General features: G+C 38.5%; 1 protein-coding gene across 9 annotated transcripts in view; it reads left to right on the forward strand.

The window, feature by feature from the left end:
• The window catches only part of EYA4 (EYA transcriptional coactivator and phosphatase 4), a 204861-nt gene that overhangs the window by 56391 nt on the left and 131471 nt on the right, over window positions 1-16999 (forward strand). For all 9 annotated transcript variants that reach the window (XM_042819569.1, XM_042819524.1, XM_042819515.1 and 6 more), the window contains exon 2: window positions 14770-14871. In XM_042819569.1, coding sequence (XP_042675503.1) covers window positions 14839-14871 — 33 coding nt within the window. In that variant the 5' untranslated portion in view covers window positions 14770-14838. The remainder of the gene's footprint in view (window positions 1-14769; window positions 14872-16999) is intronic.

Genomic DNA, 16999 nt, shown 5'->3' on the forward strand with positions numbered 1-16999 from the left:
CTTTCTCTCTTTCTCTCTTTCTCTCTTTCTCTCTTTCTCTCTTTCTCCCTCCCTTCCTCCCTCCCTTCCTCCCTTCCTCCCTTCCTTCCCCTAACCTAGTGTGATAGAAGGAGCTGCTGTAACCCTCACGTTAATTTGGTTCAGTTGATTTCCATGCTGTGAAGCAATTTTTGTGTTCAAAGAACCATCTGAATGCTGATCTCACCATGCAGAAGTTTTGCAATGAGAGGAATAGCATCTTTCAGCTTAACAGCCAACTGTGTATTTCCTAGACATTTCTGGTAGCCATTTAGATATGACTTGAATTGTTTTCCAATTCTCTGATTAAACTATAGCCTATTATCTCCGAGATCTAGCTGAGTAGTCAGCAGATTTTTGGCTTAACAGATATGAGACAGAAGTTTAATCCTGTATAGCTGTTAAGAAACTACCCTGCTTCTTTGAGTCTTAGATCTACATTCAGGAAGTCCATGGTTTGAACTGTAGCTCAAGTGATGCTGTCAAATTAGGAATTAGCCTCCAGTAGACAGACTGTAGGGTCTGCAGGAAGAGGAATATCTTTGCCCTGTTCTCACAGTGTCAGTTCTTTAGGGGTCTTGGTGGGGACAAGAAACAGCTGACTGGTTCATGCACCGTGCCTGAATTTTATTTGTCTCTCCGTTTTCTATGGCAGAACATGAAAGAGTGTGAAGTTGTCATTTCTCACTTGGTGGCAATGCTTCTTAAGCAGTCCTTACCTCTCCTCTGCTGGCCACTTGTTTGAGCTGGATCTGCTCTTCGCTGTGGTTCACAAACAGCTGTGCTGGCATGATGCAAAGGTCGGAATGAGTGGCAGCAGCCGTGCTGCTGAAACTGGCACTGGTGCTGCAGAAATACTTGTGGAACCACAGCCTTGGTTACCTAATCTGCCACCTCTATTAACTGAAGTGCAGGGTCAAATCTGTGGAATAGGTGGAATTTTTTTGAATGAAAACTTCACCTACAGAAATGATCTCTTAATACTTAAAAGTTGTTGTGAGTGTGTTTTTTAACTAAAGCTAAAGTTGTTACAAATAATTTGCAGATATACATGCGATGAGGAAAGTTATGGTACCTTTGGAGAGGACAGCTGTGATGTTCTCAGAGGAAGGCTGGAGATTGGATGTGAAAACAAAGTTCATAAACTTTCCAGATCTGGACACCACTGTCAAAAAGCTGTGCTCATGAGGAAGAGACAGAGTATAACTGCACTAGCAGGAGAATGTCATCTCCATAGCCTACAGCGCTCATGACTGGCTGCATTCTTTTATTGCTATTCCTGTGGAAAGATGTTGGATAATTTCTGAAAAGTAATAATTTAGTGATCACTTAGCTGTTGCTCTAGACAAGTGCTAATTTATGGCAATGATTTTTTGTTAGTCTCCACTGTCACAAAGTATTAACTTACATGCTCTCACATTCCAAATGCCTTTTGTATGTTACTCACATATAACGCAGAAATGTGCATGGTGTACCACATCATGGACTTATGAAAACTTGATCATGCCAAAATACCAATATTATTTTTGATGTGAGTACAAGTTTGATTTCTAGAGGTAAGACTAGTGATGCAACAATACAGTTCTGTGAGATTTTGGACTTGACATGGCTTTTTGCTTAATAACCTGAAGGATACAAAACTGACTTGACATAAATTAAATGGCTTTAACAGCAAATTAAATCATAGATTCAAAAATACTTACTTGCTAATGAATATTTAAAGAGTGCAGTATTACTCAGAGTCTTCCAGGGGTTAGTCATCAAATCAAAACTACTTACTGTTTTAGCAGTGATATAAAGACCAGTGAGATCTACGAGGAGTAGACTGCTACTTTTATTGCATCGTTTGCTGACCTAGGTAAAGAGAGAACTTCTTAAAAACGTTGTCACTAGACTGTAATAGCTACAGCACTGTTACTACAAAGGCTGGGGAAAAAGTAAGCAACAAAGAGAACAGATTGTTGATACACAGTCATCTGGCTCCTTCGGTAAACTGAGAGCAAGTAGACAGTTTGTGCTTCAGTACAAGCCAGTGGTCTATTTAAAAAAACAGCCAAGGCCTCAACAGATGATCAGGTTAGTGACCTAGACAAAAAAGGAATAGCAATAGTTTAAACAAAGGACTACACAGAGTAAGAGGAATGGTGTCACCTGCATAGATAGTAGGAACGCAGGTACTGCTGGAGAGATGCATACTCTTCTGACTTTAGAAAGGGAGCTAGAATGGCTGAGGAAGTTCCAGACATAACACCGCAGGAGTAATTAAACTATTGAAAAGTGTGTCTTCTAGAGAATGACCATGGTTTGATCACAGCTAATAAATATCCAAGTAGGGAAAAGGCAAAGAAACCATTGCAAAGTGGTTGGTATGATTAAAATATGAGAATACCTATTTATCACAATTACTTTGTTTTGTATATCTAGTGCGGGTTCTCAGTGAAAGAAAATTCCCTGTGGGATATCAAGCTGTTCAAATTACTCGATGACACTTATATTCCATATGAGGGCTGGTGATAGCCCTTAAATCAAAGTGAGAGTGAATAGTTCTTAGAAGAGTTGGTAGCATCAAAAACATAGACTACACAGCCTTTAATATTGGTCTTAGCATTTTCTTTATGTGGTACAAGCGGAGTATAAGAGTTTATTTTTCCTTCATTCATCTGAATGCTTCACTTTAACTTGATGGGATTAGGGTTGCTGTTGAGTTTGGATGAGCAATAATTATCCTCACCTGGGGCAGAAAACCACCTGAGATACGTTTGGGAGTAGTCAGGTGGATGGGCAAGATGCTCACTCCTTTCTTCAGCCAGGTGTTTTGGGGAAGCTTAGCTATTGTTCAGTCTTGAATAACTAGCATCATGTACTTATTGAAGCATGTAACTGCTTCATATGGAATTGGAGCCACTTCAAAAACAAGGTGAATGTAAAGATAGTTGTAGTATGCTGTCACAGCTTTCATTTTCACATGTAATGGGATTCAGTGGGCTGTATGGGAACTACTGAGTCACGGCCTGAATCTCTGACTGATCACCTGAGGCGAGCCATGAGTCAGCCAGAGGAGCACAGGTGAAGGCAATTCACCTGTGCTGCTGGAAGGGGTGGAGCCTGGCTGCACCCCTCCTAGACCTATTAAAGAGCTGGCTACCAGTGGGGAAGGATCTCATGTGGAGATCCTTCCTTCTGGTGTTTTGTGGGTGAGCCTAGCATAAGAGTAAGCCTTCCATTTATTCTCTTTTGTTATCATAGTCTATTTTGCCTAACTCTCTTGTTTATTTGTGATTGTAACATCTTAATATCCATTGATTATACAGTGGGTAAATTTTGGAGGATGTACTTCTATTTAGGTTGTCCCAAATTCTGAAATGATAAATTTGTTTTCTGTTTTAGAAATAGTTTTGTTATCTTGTGCTGTTCTTGTGTTGTAAAGAGATTTTTTTAATGTCTGAGGTAAATTTAGGGAGAGGAAATTCTTCACAACTAGTATTTTCAAGTTAGTTGTGTCTCTTTAAATATTCTGAGGGGTCGAACATAGCTTTTTCTTTTTTTCTGTTTTCAGTGGCTTGTTTATAAAGAAATAAAATGTTTTATTTGGTTTGTTTTCAGCAAATTTATTAAAAAATAAGAGGCAAAATGTCTCAGAAATTAACCAAAATATGTCTTATGTTAAAAGGTAGAATTCTTCCCTTAAAAAATTCCTGGCTGTTCAAAATGCTGAAATGGAAATTTCAGTGATAAGGAAAAGTTACATTTTTAAGAGTGGCTTTTTTTTTTTTTTTTCCCCCCCCCCCTCAGGATTGTTTTTCTTTTTGGTTTAGTTAGTGTGGTTTTGATTACTGATAAGTTAGAAAACACTACATGCAACTTTTTTGCAAATCCATTTGTTTACAAACTGAATCCAAAACCAGTCTTCACATTTGTTTTATTTATTTCTGACTGGAGTAGCCTGTGATTGATTAATCTGGAATTACTCAAAAGAGGTTTGGGTAGCTGTGTGCTTTATCTAACTGTGAGTGAAGAGGTTTTCCTCAGCTGGGAAGCACCCAAGCATTAGGGGGTTCATCGCTCTGTTTTCTATCTTGCTAATTTCATAGTATACTGTGCAGTGTTAGGATAAGAGAGGAATGGCTGAATTTATAATTTTGCGCTCTGAAATTTTGAACGCTAGCCCTTGATATTTGTTTCACAGGTGTGGAATGGGAGTGGAAGGGCAAAGGAGTTATTCTAAGCCATATTTGGATACCTGCAAAATTGGTGAATCACAGAATAATAGAATTGTTTGGATTGGATGGGACCTTTAAGATCATCTAGTTCCACCCCCTCTGCTATGGGCAGGGACACCTTGCTCTAGACAGGTTGTTCAAAGTCCTGTCCAGCCTGGCCTTGAATGCTTCCAGGGAATGGGCATCCACAGTCTTGCTGGTGAACCTGTTCCAGTGTCTCACCACCCTTGCAGTAAAAAATTTCTTCCTAATTCCTAGTCTAAATCTACCCTCTTTCAGTTTAAAACCATTTCCCCTTGTCCTGTCATTGCACGCCCTTATAAAAACTCCCTTCCCAACTTTCCTTTAGGCCCTCTTCAGGTAATGGAAGGCTGCTATAAGGTCCACCTAGAGCCTTCTCTTCTCCAAGCTGAAGAGCCTGAACTCTTTTAACCTCTCCTTGTAGCCCGTGGCCCTTCTCTGGACCTGCTCCAAGGTTGTTCTCCTTGTGTTGGGGGCTCCAGAACTGGGTACAGTACTCTAGGTTGGTTCTCATAGGGGCAGAAACACCTCCCTCAACCTGCTGGTCCTGGTTCTCTTGATGCAGTCTAAGATATGGTTGGCCTTTTGGGCTTCAAGTACACATTGCTGAGTCATGTTGAATCTTTTGTCAGTTGACACTCCCAAATCCTTCTCCTCAGAGATGCTCTCAAGCTGTTCTCCATCCAACCTGTATTTGAGCTTGGGATTATCTTGACCTGGATGCAGGACCTTGCATTGGCCTTGTGGAACTTCATGGGGTTGGCATGGGCCTACCTCTAAAACCTGTCCAGATCACTCTGGATAGCATCCCTTCTCTCTAGCCTGTCAACTGCACTGCTCAGCTTGGTGTTGTCTGCGAACTTGCTGAGGGTGCATTATGTCCCATTGTCCATGTTACCTATGAAGATGTTAAATAATACTGGTCCCAGCACCAATCCCTGAGGAATGCCACTTATCACTGTTCTCCACTTGGACATTGAGCTGTTGACCGCAACTCTCTGATCTTTGCAAGAGAATGAAATACTGCACTAAAGTATTGTTTTATCAGAAGTAAATGAGACCTAGCGCTCACAGTTCTTTACCATTTGCCAGGAAGTCTTTTTTTTTTTTTTTCTTTCTTTTTTTCTGCTTGTTTGTTGAACGATAATGATGGGACAGAGGACCAATCTACCGTCACAGACCTGTGCAGTGTCTTACCTATTTACTAGTTTAACTGATGGAGAGACTTCTTTATCTGTATTGCTATGTTTTTCAACATGAGGCCTGATTTTAACTGTTTGAAATGGTTTTGTGGAGCTGTGATTTGCTTGCTAGTTAGAAATATCAGAGTAGGGAAATCAGCTTAATTTTTCTTGAATAAAATGTCCACAATAACAGCACAAGCAATGCTATTCTTCAGGAAACTCAGTCTGAGGAAGCAAACAGCACTGAATGGACATTGTGAACTGAATACAAGTGTTCACCAAAACCTATGCAGAATTCACAGGACTGTGTGTAATAAACACATGCTTACTGGCATGAAAAGCGATCATTTGACTCAAATTTTGAGAGGTTTTCAGTGTATACAGCTTGATGGAATGAATCATGTCTGTTTCAATTACTGCATTTGATATCTGGCATGAATCCACATGCTCAGAAAGTGAGATGGAAATAGCATATTATGTTCCAGTTAGAGCTGTGTAATTTTTAAAGAGAGGAAGGAGGTAAGCAGACAATAATTGAGGATAGAGTCGTAAACACCTAATTGGTGTCAAAGCATCCTAACCAGCTCTTAACATTTGTGAAAACTCAGTGTGGATAATAATTTTGCATCAAGATGTGAAAACGTCTGAGTTTTGTTACCAGGACAAAACACCTTTTATTTTACTGGGTTCCTGGATTTCCTGTGAACCTAAGCCTTGGGGATATCGGCCTCTTCATTTATGAAACCAAGGATTTTATTTTTACTTCTTAGCTTTGTTTTCATGCTAATAATATCTGACATTGAACCCTAAAAATTATCCACTTTGGATGTAGCGTTAACATTAGAATACATATAGTATGCCAAATTTGGATACGTGCATGGTCTTCTGCATATGCATGCCAGGGATCACGGAAGAATGAGGGCAGTGAGCAGGTCCTGAGCTGTTCCTGCTTGGCTCTCTCCATCTAGCTGATTTGTTGGCATCCCTGCATTTGAGTCTGAGGTGAGTTCTCCTTATCACAGGGAAAGTGGTCAGGCTCATTGTGTCTCCTTGGTAGGTCGTGTAGAGCCCTCCCAAGTCCCCTCTGTGCAGCCCTACCCCGAGCCAAATGATGTTGTGTGAATTGCTGTGTGAATTCCTGGAGTAATTTTGATAACTCAAAATGAAGAATAATGACACATCTTCCCTATATAAACAATCCACCTGCAAAAGCAAATTGCTGCAGGCCAGAAGCCCAGACAAATATCTTTGCCTTCATCAGGGGCCATTGGCCATACCCAAAGCTAAAATAAGCTGTGGCTTGGGTATGGTATGCAGAGCCATCGAGCCTCTGTGGGCGAGGGCCTCTGTGGGAGGGGAAGGAGCTCAGGGCACTGGAGATCACTCGTAGATGGAGATGTATGACTTGAGCATGCTACAGGAGGTTGTGGAAAATTCTGAAACTTCTCTAAGGGTAAAATACTTATCCTCAGCAAAGAAAAAAATGTCTAAAATCACTTATCTTATGCTATTGAGATGAAAGCCTTAGGGAAAAATAGTGTTAGAAGGAGAGGTGTAGAAAGTTGGAGTTTTCTTATATCTCTTAATTACGCAGATTGTGAGGAAAGGCTTGTATCTGTGACACTATGCAAGCTTTCCAGGAGGCTCATTTCACCCACCTCAGTTTCAGGATGTGGAGACCACTTACCTCAGCTAACCCGAGATAAGCTTGCAAGATCTTCAGGCTGCTTCTATCTCCTGCAGGTACCCCTTTGATCAAAAGGAAAGCAGGAATTAAAATATGAGAGCTAAAATGTATATGTGTATGTATATAAGTGTGTGTATATATATATATATGTGTGTGTGTGTGTGTATATATATATATATATATATATACATACATACATACACACATACGCTCTGAATACTCTATATATTTCTATTCACCTACTCAGGAAAGCAGTAGACGTCTAGATCCTACTGCCAGAATTGCTTTGCTTACCTTTTCAGTTGCTTGTTACAATTATATTTAAAATCTGTTAGTCACTTGCTCTCCCTTGAAGTTAGATATAAATGATAATTTTACTTCTTTTTTTTCCGTTGAAGGGTAGTTTTAATTAGGGTTGACGTTCCTTTCAAGATGATACAGCATTTGCATAAGAGAAAAAACAGGAGCCTAAAAAACTTATAAAACAAACCCACAGTCAACCATGGGAAATATATCAACTAAAATCTTTTCAGAAATTATGTTAAGAGATGAAATTTCATTTTCTCTTACAACATAAGAAAGATGATATTTTTTTCTACTGAAACAAGAACAGACAATGTGTCTAGAAAGTCTAAATGTTATAACTTCATTTATTTTAAATATGTTAAATTAGAATGTTTTTTCTTATTTGCTTGTCTGCTTGCAACAAGTTTTGAAGAAAGCTAACTTATAAAGCACATCATTGTTATTTCATTGTTAATGCTATTTTGCAGCATGGGTCTTTCCTCTTTTCCAAAATGTGATACTAATAGAGGCTGAGAAAGCAGTATGTTTTTACTGTACAAAATGTTTTTTGACTATAGCTTTATGCTAATTCAAAACCTGATTACATTATTAATTTCCTTTCTTTTTAGCCTATTTGGGTTCTATTTTATCTTTTTCATAGCAGACTACAGGTGATATGCATGCAGACAGCTAGGAGTAAGAATACTTTCTATGTGAGAATTGCTTGAGTGTTAGGCAGTGCTTATTATTGTTCGTACTCTCTTTCCTTTCCCTTGCAATAAATAAGCTTATTCATGGGAATAAACAAGTGTGAAGTTATCTAATTTAGATCACAGTACACATGTACTACTACAATCTCTTGCACTAATTTTGGAGGGGTTCATTTCTTTGTTGGCTTCCTTGTGTAACCTTTTGTAGTGCATTATATTTAGAAATGTACCTCCTCAGGCGCTCTGTAGGAAAGACATGGAGCCCAGAGTTTTGCCAATGCTGGAGGAGCTCAACCCTGTGAGGCTGTGTTTGTTTACTCAAGCAGTGGCACCTTACTGTGCATGTACTGTTGTGGTATCAGTTGTGGTAATAAGCACTGAGTACTTTGGCTATCACAAATTTATGAAGTTGAGAATGAGGAAACGAGAAAATATTCTGTCTGTGACCACTTGTCAGTTAACATTTTGTGCTCTTCATCAGTGTGTGGCTGTCACAGAAATGGTTCTTCCTTGTGGCTATGAGGTAATTATGTTAACTACAGTGGTGTCCTTTCTGCTAATCATCTATTATTGACACAGTTTATTCTTACATTATAATCTAGTAAACTTGACTAGGATGGTGCATGTCCTATATTATACAACCAGAATATCTCTGCGATACAATCAGAATAGAAGGTGTTCTGCAGTTGAAGAAAAATGAAAATAATCTGTCTATATTCCCAATATGGAATTATTATTTGAAAAAATATTGTTGTGGTAGAAACTAAGGACACTTTTCTTTGCTTATTTCATCTAGCAAGAGCAATTTCAAGTGAGGCAAAAACTTCTCTAGGTTTGTGGATTAAGGTGAGAGGGAGGAAACATTCTGATGGTGAAGCTCCTTTTCTAGACAAAGGACTCTTGTTGGACAGCCAATTCTCCTTTTGGCTGAGTGGAGGATCCAAAGTAAGCTCAGAGATGCTCTTGGGAAATGCCATGTCATTTAAGGATGGATTATAATAATAATAATTATTATTATTATTGCTCCCAAGATTTGCATGCTGTTTTGAGCTTGGGAAAGTTGCAAAACTTGTTTTTTTTTCCACATCTCGTATGAAATGAAATTGCCTCAGTCAATTGCTTATTTGTTATAATTTCATTTTCTTGTTGAATAAAAGCATGAAGAAATCCTTGCTAGGGAAGAGATTGTGTACTTGCTGTCTTGCGTTTTCAGTTATTTATAAATCTGTATGCAGGAGATCCTTGAGGAGTTCTTGATTTTATTTTTTTTATTTTTAACTTGTGGGTGTATCTCTGGGAAGAAACACATGTTTCTCCTCATGATCGAGTCCTGGAAGTTGCAGTTTAAATTTGATGAAGTGTTTTATTCCCCAAGATAAAAATAAATAAATAAAAAATTATATTTAAATGCATTTGTTGATGAGGAAAGTCAGGAATCCCCCTAATTAAGACATTTCTTAGAAAGGTAAAATTTTTATCTGAGAGCATAAAACACTTCATCAGTTTTAAAGCCACATCTGCAAGGACTGGATCAGGAGCAGAAACAGACATTTTTCTTCATTCTGGCTTGTCTGTGAATTTAAGACTTTTAACAAAAGTTTTAAAAATAGTTAAAAACAGTTAGAAACACTTGTAGTATAAAAGGGATAAGAGTGCCCTCCCTTCCTCTGTTTTTAATCTGGTTCTCTTGATGGGATAAACTACAAGGTCAGATTGGTAACTGGATTATTGCCTCATAAAACAGCACGAGGTTACTATTATCCTTTAATTTTATATCTTTATTAGGGAGCAATGTTGGTCCTATTTAAATCACTGACTTCTCTAATGGTTTTTCTCCTCTTTTACAAATTTATTAAACTAAACCCTAAAGGATTTGGTCTAAGTGCAATTGGGATAACTGCCATTATAAAAATCATTGTGTTAGAAGTTGGTTATAATCAGCAGCTTTAGCTGTGCTCAAAATTTAGTAGGATTTAGCTGTTGATATCCTGGTCCATTAGGTAGGATGCTGATAAAACCATACATCCAAATTTTACTTAAAAAGAAATATCTTAATTTCCAGCAGTACAGTATTTAAATTTTGAGGCAGTGTGAAAATGAACAGAGCCCTAAAATCTATTATAATGTTAATGCTTGTGAAAAGTTATATTTAGTACATAGCATTTAGTGCATAGTATATTTATGCAAAAAAAGATTAAAATAAGCTTATCTTGCAATTCAGTCAAGTTATTTTAAAAATTCTTCAAGGCCCATCTTTTATGAAGACAACTAATACAAGTGACATATTTAATGTTGTATTTCACAGGATACATCCATGTGAATACTGGGGTACAGTGTATGCATCATGAGTGAGACATAGGTGATTCTTAATAGGAGAACTCCTGTTGGACCTAAATGATTAGGATTCATCTAAACAGTTGGTGATAATCCTGATGTTTTAAAGAAAAAGGTGACGTTGATTTCAGTGTACTTTGGTTAGTACAGAAAGACATCAGTGTTCTGTTTGTTGTAATATGGTTCTGTAGTTGACTTTCATACAGAAGGTGAGATACTTACCACTTTCTGTGACCAACAGTCAGATTTGGAGCATTTACAGCTTGAATGTGAGCCCAGTATTGACTACAGTCTGTAGACTTCTAAAATGCTGATTTTGTTCTGAATGTTTTATTTTTATGTTGAGTGCTTCACCGTTTTTTCTTAGGCAATCTTACTAATGCACACATTTCAAACTCCTAATTAAATTAAAACAGATTTTATGTTTAAGTTCTATGTCAAATATTTCAGGATCATTTGTGAAAATTCACCTTTGTGTTTGGAATTGCCTTTTTCAGCAGGGGCAGATGAGTAATGGACTGCTGCAGGAAATCCCATGTAGAACTGCTTTCTTTCAAAATAGCCATTGTTCTCAGTAGCCTCCTGTCTTAAATTTGCCTATATTGAGTGTTTTAAAGAAAGCTTTTAATTCCACTTTTGTCTCATCTAGACAAAGATCACAAAAATTTTTTACACATGCATGGCTGTTGGCTCTGTGTTGATCAGAAACTATGGAAGATGGTTGCTGTTGTGCTGAAGGTATCCTGGGCAAAGACATCCATGTCTTGAATGCCTTTGAAATTGAAAGGAGATTTCCTCCACCTTGAAAGACAAAATTTTTACAGCTTTCTCTTAAGGTTGAACAAGTACCACAGGATTGCTTACAGTTGTTCTTTTCCTTATGCAAGTAAACAGCAAAATTAATTAAATGCCAGTTAAGCTCTTTCTGAAACTTTGAGGGAAAGAAAAGAAGAAAGTCCAATCCAGCAGCAGGACCAAGGGGAGACTGGAAAAAAAAAGTAAGGCAAGAGGAGTTGTTCCTAGGTGAATACAGGGAGGTGTATGGGGATAAGAGTCTGGTCTGCAGCTCCAATTCATGCAAACAGCTATAAACAGCTCAGATAAGTAATAATTGCATTTATTCAGGTTGAAGACAGCGTAAGGTTCAAGTGCCTAGTGGTCAAAATTTTAAACCAAAATGATTCCATAATGTTTATGTGTATAGGGAATACTCTTAGGTAATAGTATTTTGGGGTACCTTGCTGATAAGCAAATCCAAGTAATGCTTGATTGTTTGGACTACTTAATTTATACATTTGCATACAATAATATATTTTTGTTCTCTTTTGAATGTCATAGTAGGCTTGATTTATAATTTTATAATTACTGATATATACAATATCTGTGCCACTTGCTTTATTTTAAATCGTGCAAATTACTTGTTATTCTAAAGTGGATTTTTTTTTTTTCTGAGAATGGAGACTGAAATATATTTGTGTGACTTTGACCTCTTTAAAACCTACCTGAAGGTATCCCATGTATTAGAGCATAGGAAGATAAAGGGGCCCAAGAGATTAGGTTGTCATTCAAGAACCTTTTCTTCTGAGCTCAAGATCAATGCATCCCTAACAGTAACAAATTAGGCAAAGGTGACAGATGGCCTGCACGAATGAGAAAGGAGCTCATGGAAAAACTTACATGGAAGAAGAAAGTTTATGGAAAGTGAAATAGGGGTCTAGCCAATTGAGAGGAACATAGGAACATTGTCAGGGCATGCAGGGATCCAGGGATGCAACAAGGAAGGCTAAGGCCCATGTAGAATTTAATCTGGTAAGGGAAGTCAAGAACAACAATAAAGACTTCTTTAAGTGTGTCAGTAGCAAAAGAAACACTAGGGAAATTGTGGATCTGGTGCTGAATAAGGTGGGAGCCCTGGTAGTGGCAAACAGACACTGAGAAAGCAAAGTTGCTGAAAGCCTTCTTTGCTTCGATCTTTACAACTAAGAATGCCCCTCAGAAATCTCAAAACCTGGAGTGAAGAGAGTTGGTCTGGGGAAGGGAAGATTTCCTTTTGGTCAAGGAGGATCTGGTCAGAAATCATCTAGGCAAACCTGATGCACTCAGATCCGTGGGCCTTGATGGGATGCAGCCACGAGTTCTGAGGAAGCTGGCAGAAATGATTGCCAAGCCATTCTCTATCATCTATGAAAGGTCATGGAGAACAGGAGAGATGCCTGAATACTGGAGGAAAGCCAATGACACTCCAGTTTTCAAAAAAAAGGGCAAGAAGGAGAGTCCTGGCAACTACAGGACAGTCAGCCTCACCTTCACCCTGGGAAGGCGATGGAACAGCTTATTCTGGATGCTATCTCCAGGCAAGAAGAAAAGGAGGTTACTGAGAGCAGCCAGCATGGATGCACCAAAGGAAAAGTCATGCTTGACCAACCTGGTAGCCTTGTATGATGTCATGACTGGCTGGGTAGAGGAGGATAGAGCAGTGGATGTTGTGTGCCTTGAATTCAGCAAGGTTTTTGACGCTGTCTCCCATAGCATGCTTGTAGGTAAGATTAGAAAGTGTGGGATAGACAAGCAAACATGAGATTGATTGAGAATGGGCTGACTGACAGAGCTAAGAAGATTGTGTTAAGTGGTGCAGAGCCTAGTGAGAGGCCTGTATGTAACTTTTGGTGTTCCCTGGGGATTGGCACTGGGTCTAGTCTTGTTCAACATCTTCATAAGTGACCTGGATGAAGGGATATAATGCAGTCTCAGCATATTTGCTGATGATACAAAACTGGAGCTGTGGCTGACACACTAGGAGGCTGTGCTGCCATTCAGTAACACTAGATTGGGCTGCAGAGTTGGGCGGAAAGGAACCTGATGAAGTTCAACAAGGGCATGTGCAAAGTCTTTCAACTGGGGTGGAAAGACCGCATTCATCAGTACAGGTTGAAGCTGAACAGCTGGAAAAGAGCTCTGTGAAGAAGGACCTGAGCATCCTGGTGGATAGCAGTTTGACCGCAAGTCAGCAGTGCATCCTTGTTGTCAAGACGTCCAATAGTATTCTGGGGCACATTAAAAACAGTGTGGCCTGGGAGGTCGAGGGAGGTGATCCTCTGCCTCTATTCTGCCCCAGTGAGGCCACATCTGGAGTACTGTGTCCAGTTCTGGGTTCCCCAGTTCAAGAAAGTCAGGGAACCACTGGAGAGAGTCCAGTGGAGGGCGCCAAATATGATTAGGATTCTCTGGATGATCTCTCTTATGAAGAAAGTGTGAGAGACTTGGGACTGTTTAGACTCGAGAAGACTGAGGGAGGATCTTATCAATGCTTCAAAAAGGCGGGAGTCAAGTGGATGGGGCCAGGGTCTTTTCAGTGGTGGCCAGTGGCAGAACAAGGGGCAATGGGCACAAACTGGAACATAGGAAGTTCCACACAAACATGAGGAAAAGCTTCTTTCCTGTGAGGGTGACAAAATATTGAAATGGGCTGACCTGTCCAGGAGGCTGTGGAGTCTCCTCTGGAGGTATTCAAAACACACCTGAATGTCTACCTGTGTGAGCTACTGTGGGGAATCTGCTTTAGGATGGGGTTGGATTTGATGATCTCCTGAGGTCTCTTCTAACACGTACAATTCTGTGTTTTTGTGTCTTTATAATTAAGGTTACTGTAATCATTATTGCACAGAACTCTCAGTTTTCATAATTAATATTTCAATATTTGATAACAATGATTCACTGTTTGAGAGAAGACATAGACATTGTGGATAATTAGGATATCGTCTATCATTTAGCACATTGCAGGGAGTTGCTTGTTGTAAACCACTTAGTGTATTTTATTTAATCCTAAAGGAATTTAATGGACCTATGAATAGGGACTTCATGCTGATAATTGTGTAATAACCTTTTTCTTCCAGACACTTAAAGACTAAGAAATAGTCATTAAAAGTGTATTAATCAGTTTTGCTCTGTGTTCCATAATTGTCTGTCTAATATGTCTTCCCAAGGGTTATCTTCATCTTTTTTTTTGGTCTACTTAAACAGCTGGCAGTATTAAACAGCTTTGTTATTGGTTTGTTTTTATAGCTGTTTTTTCTTGACGGAGTGGAAAAATTATTACTTACGCATTGTTTCTGTTTTAGATAGCTTTCCAAAAGAGTACTGGAGGTGTTGAAATTGATTATATAAATTAGACTTCAAGGAAGTCATTGGGAACTTTGATGCAGATTTTAATAGTATCATAGTCTCAATTGTTTATTTGTTTATTGCAGATTTATTTAGAAGCGAGGGCTACAGACTAATATGTTAACATTTTTATCTCCTTTTTAATTTAGATCACTGAGCTATAAATTGAACGGAAGATAATTTCTGCTTGTAGTGAAAAGGAAAGGTGAACAACCTCCATGGAAGACTCTCAGGATCTAAGTGAACAGTCAGTAAGTATAAAAGCTGCTAAAGTTAATGGAAAACAAACAAACTCTGTTCAAATTGTGTACAAAAGGGTTTTACTTCAGATTGGAAAATTACAGTGAGATCTAGGAAAAACTTCTAAGCCTCTATATTCAAACTTTTTTTGAGCTCATACATGAAATATGTGCTTTTAATCTTATTTTTTACCACTGAAAGATAAAAGAACATAGTAATATAGAATTTTGAAGAACTAGACTTTCTGAAGAGGTGACGGATATAATTGAGGTACACTTGAAGAACAAAACATTAGTCTTGCACAGTGATATTTTTTTAAACAGCTGTATCACAATACATATAACCACTGTGGCCTGCTAGTTTTGTTAAAGCAATTGTTACCAGAAACATAAACAAGAACTGTCAGGTGATATGCTGTTACAGATGATATACCCAACTCTCTCGTGTTTCAAGAGGATTGTCAGTATTGACAGTATCTCCCTGTCCTGGGTCAGAGGGAGGTATCCTTTGATGAAATTGCTGGTAAATATATGGGTAGACATTTCTTCTATTTCTTTTCTAATTTTTCCTCTCTTTTAAGGATGTGGTTTCCAGACTTCCTTAGCCACCAGGCTGCAGTTCTGAGGAGGCAGTGTGTTCTGATTGAATTTAAACTTGGCTAGATCATCCCAAATACTGGCTTTGTTTTTAACATCTTAATTTCTAGTAGCCACAATGCTGGCAGATTTGTGAACGCCATGTTCCCCACAAGTCTCAGTTTGGGCTCAGTATACTAAAGTTCAATAAAGGGATTTCATATTTCTGTTTTTACATGCTGAAATAGGTTATCCATGCAATAAACTAGTTTTAATATCTTTTTATAGCAGAGACTTTTATATGTAACAGAAGTGCAAGGAACTGAGAAGAGCACGTGTGTTTTTAAGATGTTAGTAATTTTCTTTAATAAGGAGTACTTTGCTCCTGACTGGGTAGCTCCTATCTGAGACTTTATCTTGGACTGGACTTTTATTGCAGATTTTAAATGGGACAGAACTGGAAAGTCTTAACAGTGTCTCAAGTCACTGTGGTGGCACTACTCAGGACAGCTGCATGTATTTATGTATTTAAACAGTTCCCAACCAAAACTTCAGGGCATGTAAAAGCTACATGGCTTCATAATTTAATAAAGTTTTATAAAGGTCATAAAAGATTAAGCAGAAGTTCTCTCATGGTCTGCAAAACAATTACTCTCGGCAATATACATAGTAGAGTTATTAATAGCAAGTAGATGAGCCAGTTTAGCTTAGTGCAAAAATGTGCTTTCATCGTAGTTGAAATGTTTTTGCATCGGTGGATGTCTTATAAATGCGTAGTTTAATATCCATTTTATTATCTTATCATCTGATCTCCAGTTTTCCGTAGTTACTATATAGCTTTAAACTAATGTGAGAACAGTTCTGCAGATTAAAAATGGAGGTGATGTATACTCCATGTTGCATTATAGATGTCAGAGTACTGTTGGTGTCACAGAAAGTCCTCATTCAAGGCAGTAGATTATTCTTTTCCATCTTTGCTGAAGAGCAGCAGAACTTCAGAACAGTAGGTGGGAGGAGTCCCCCTTCATCACCCTTTTCCTGCTCGGTGTGTAACCATACTGAGGCCTACCCCAGATGTTGCTATCTTGAGAAAAGCAATTGCCATGTGAAGCCTGTCTGCATAGAGCAGATACTGAGCCCCACTTGATAGGTCTCTTCGCTGTAATATTAGAGTAGAACTCTTCTTACCGTCAAATTTTGAAAAATAAAATATTGTTCCTGGCTTACTTCTTTTAAAATCCACAGGCAAGGAATTGAGCTGGAGATCCGAGGTAGAGAACATCTCCTTCTGTCTGAGTCTTTATTAGGTTAATCTCCAGGAAGATATCAGATGTATATCTTACACCCTTTCATCTTGTATTAACCTGGTGTTTTGTAGTGCTTGGTATGTTTTGTATTGGTTAGATCTAGGCAGTTCTTGGTCATCGTTAATTATTTCTGGTTCTTGATTTGTTCAGGGCACATAGGTATTTAATTTCGGCTTCAGAATTTCTTTCTGGGAGCTGAGTACATAAGATTTAGATCATGGAAATTGTAGGCGCCTAAGGATCCAGCCCCTGCTGCA

This window comes from Centrocercus urophasianus, unplaced genomic scaffold (assembly GCF_019232065.1).
Source record: "Centrocercus urophasianus isolate 14NV4802_14NV808 unplaced genomic scaffold, USGS_Curo_1.0 seq_10, whole genome shotgun sequence".
Taxonomy (NCBI): Eukaryota; Metazoa; Chordata; class Aves; order Galliformes; family Phasianidae; genus Centrocercus; species Centrocercus urophasianus.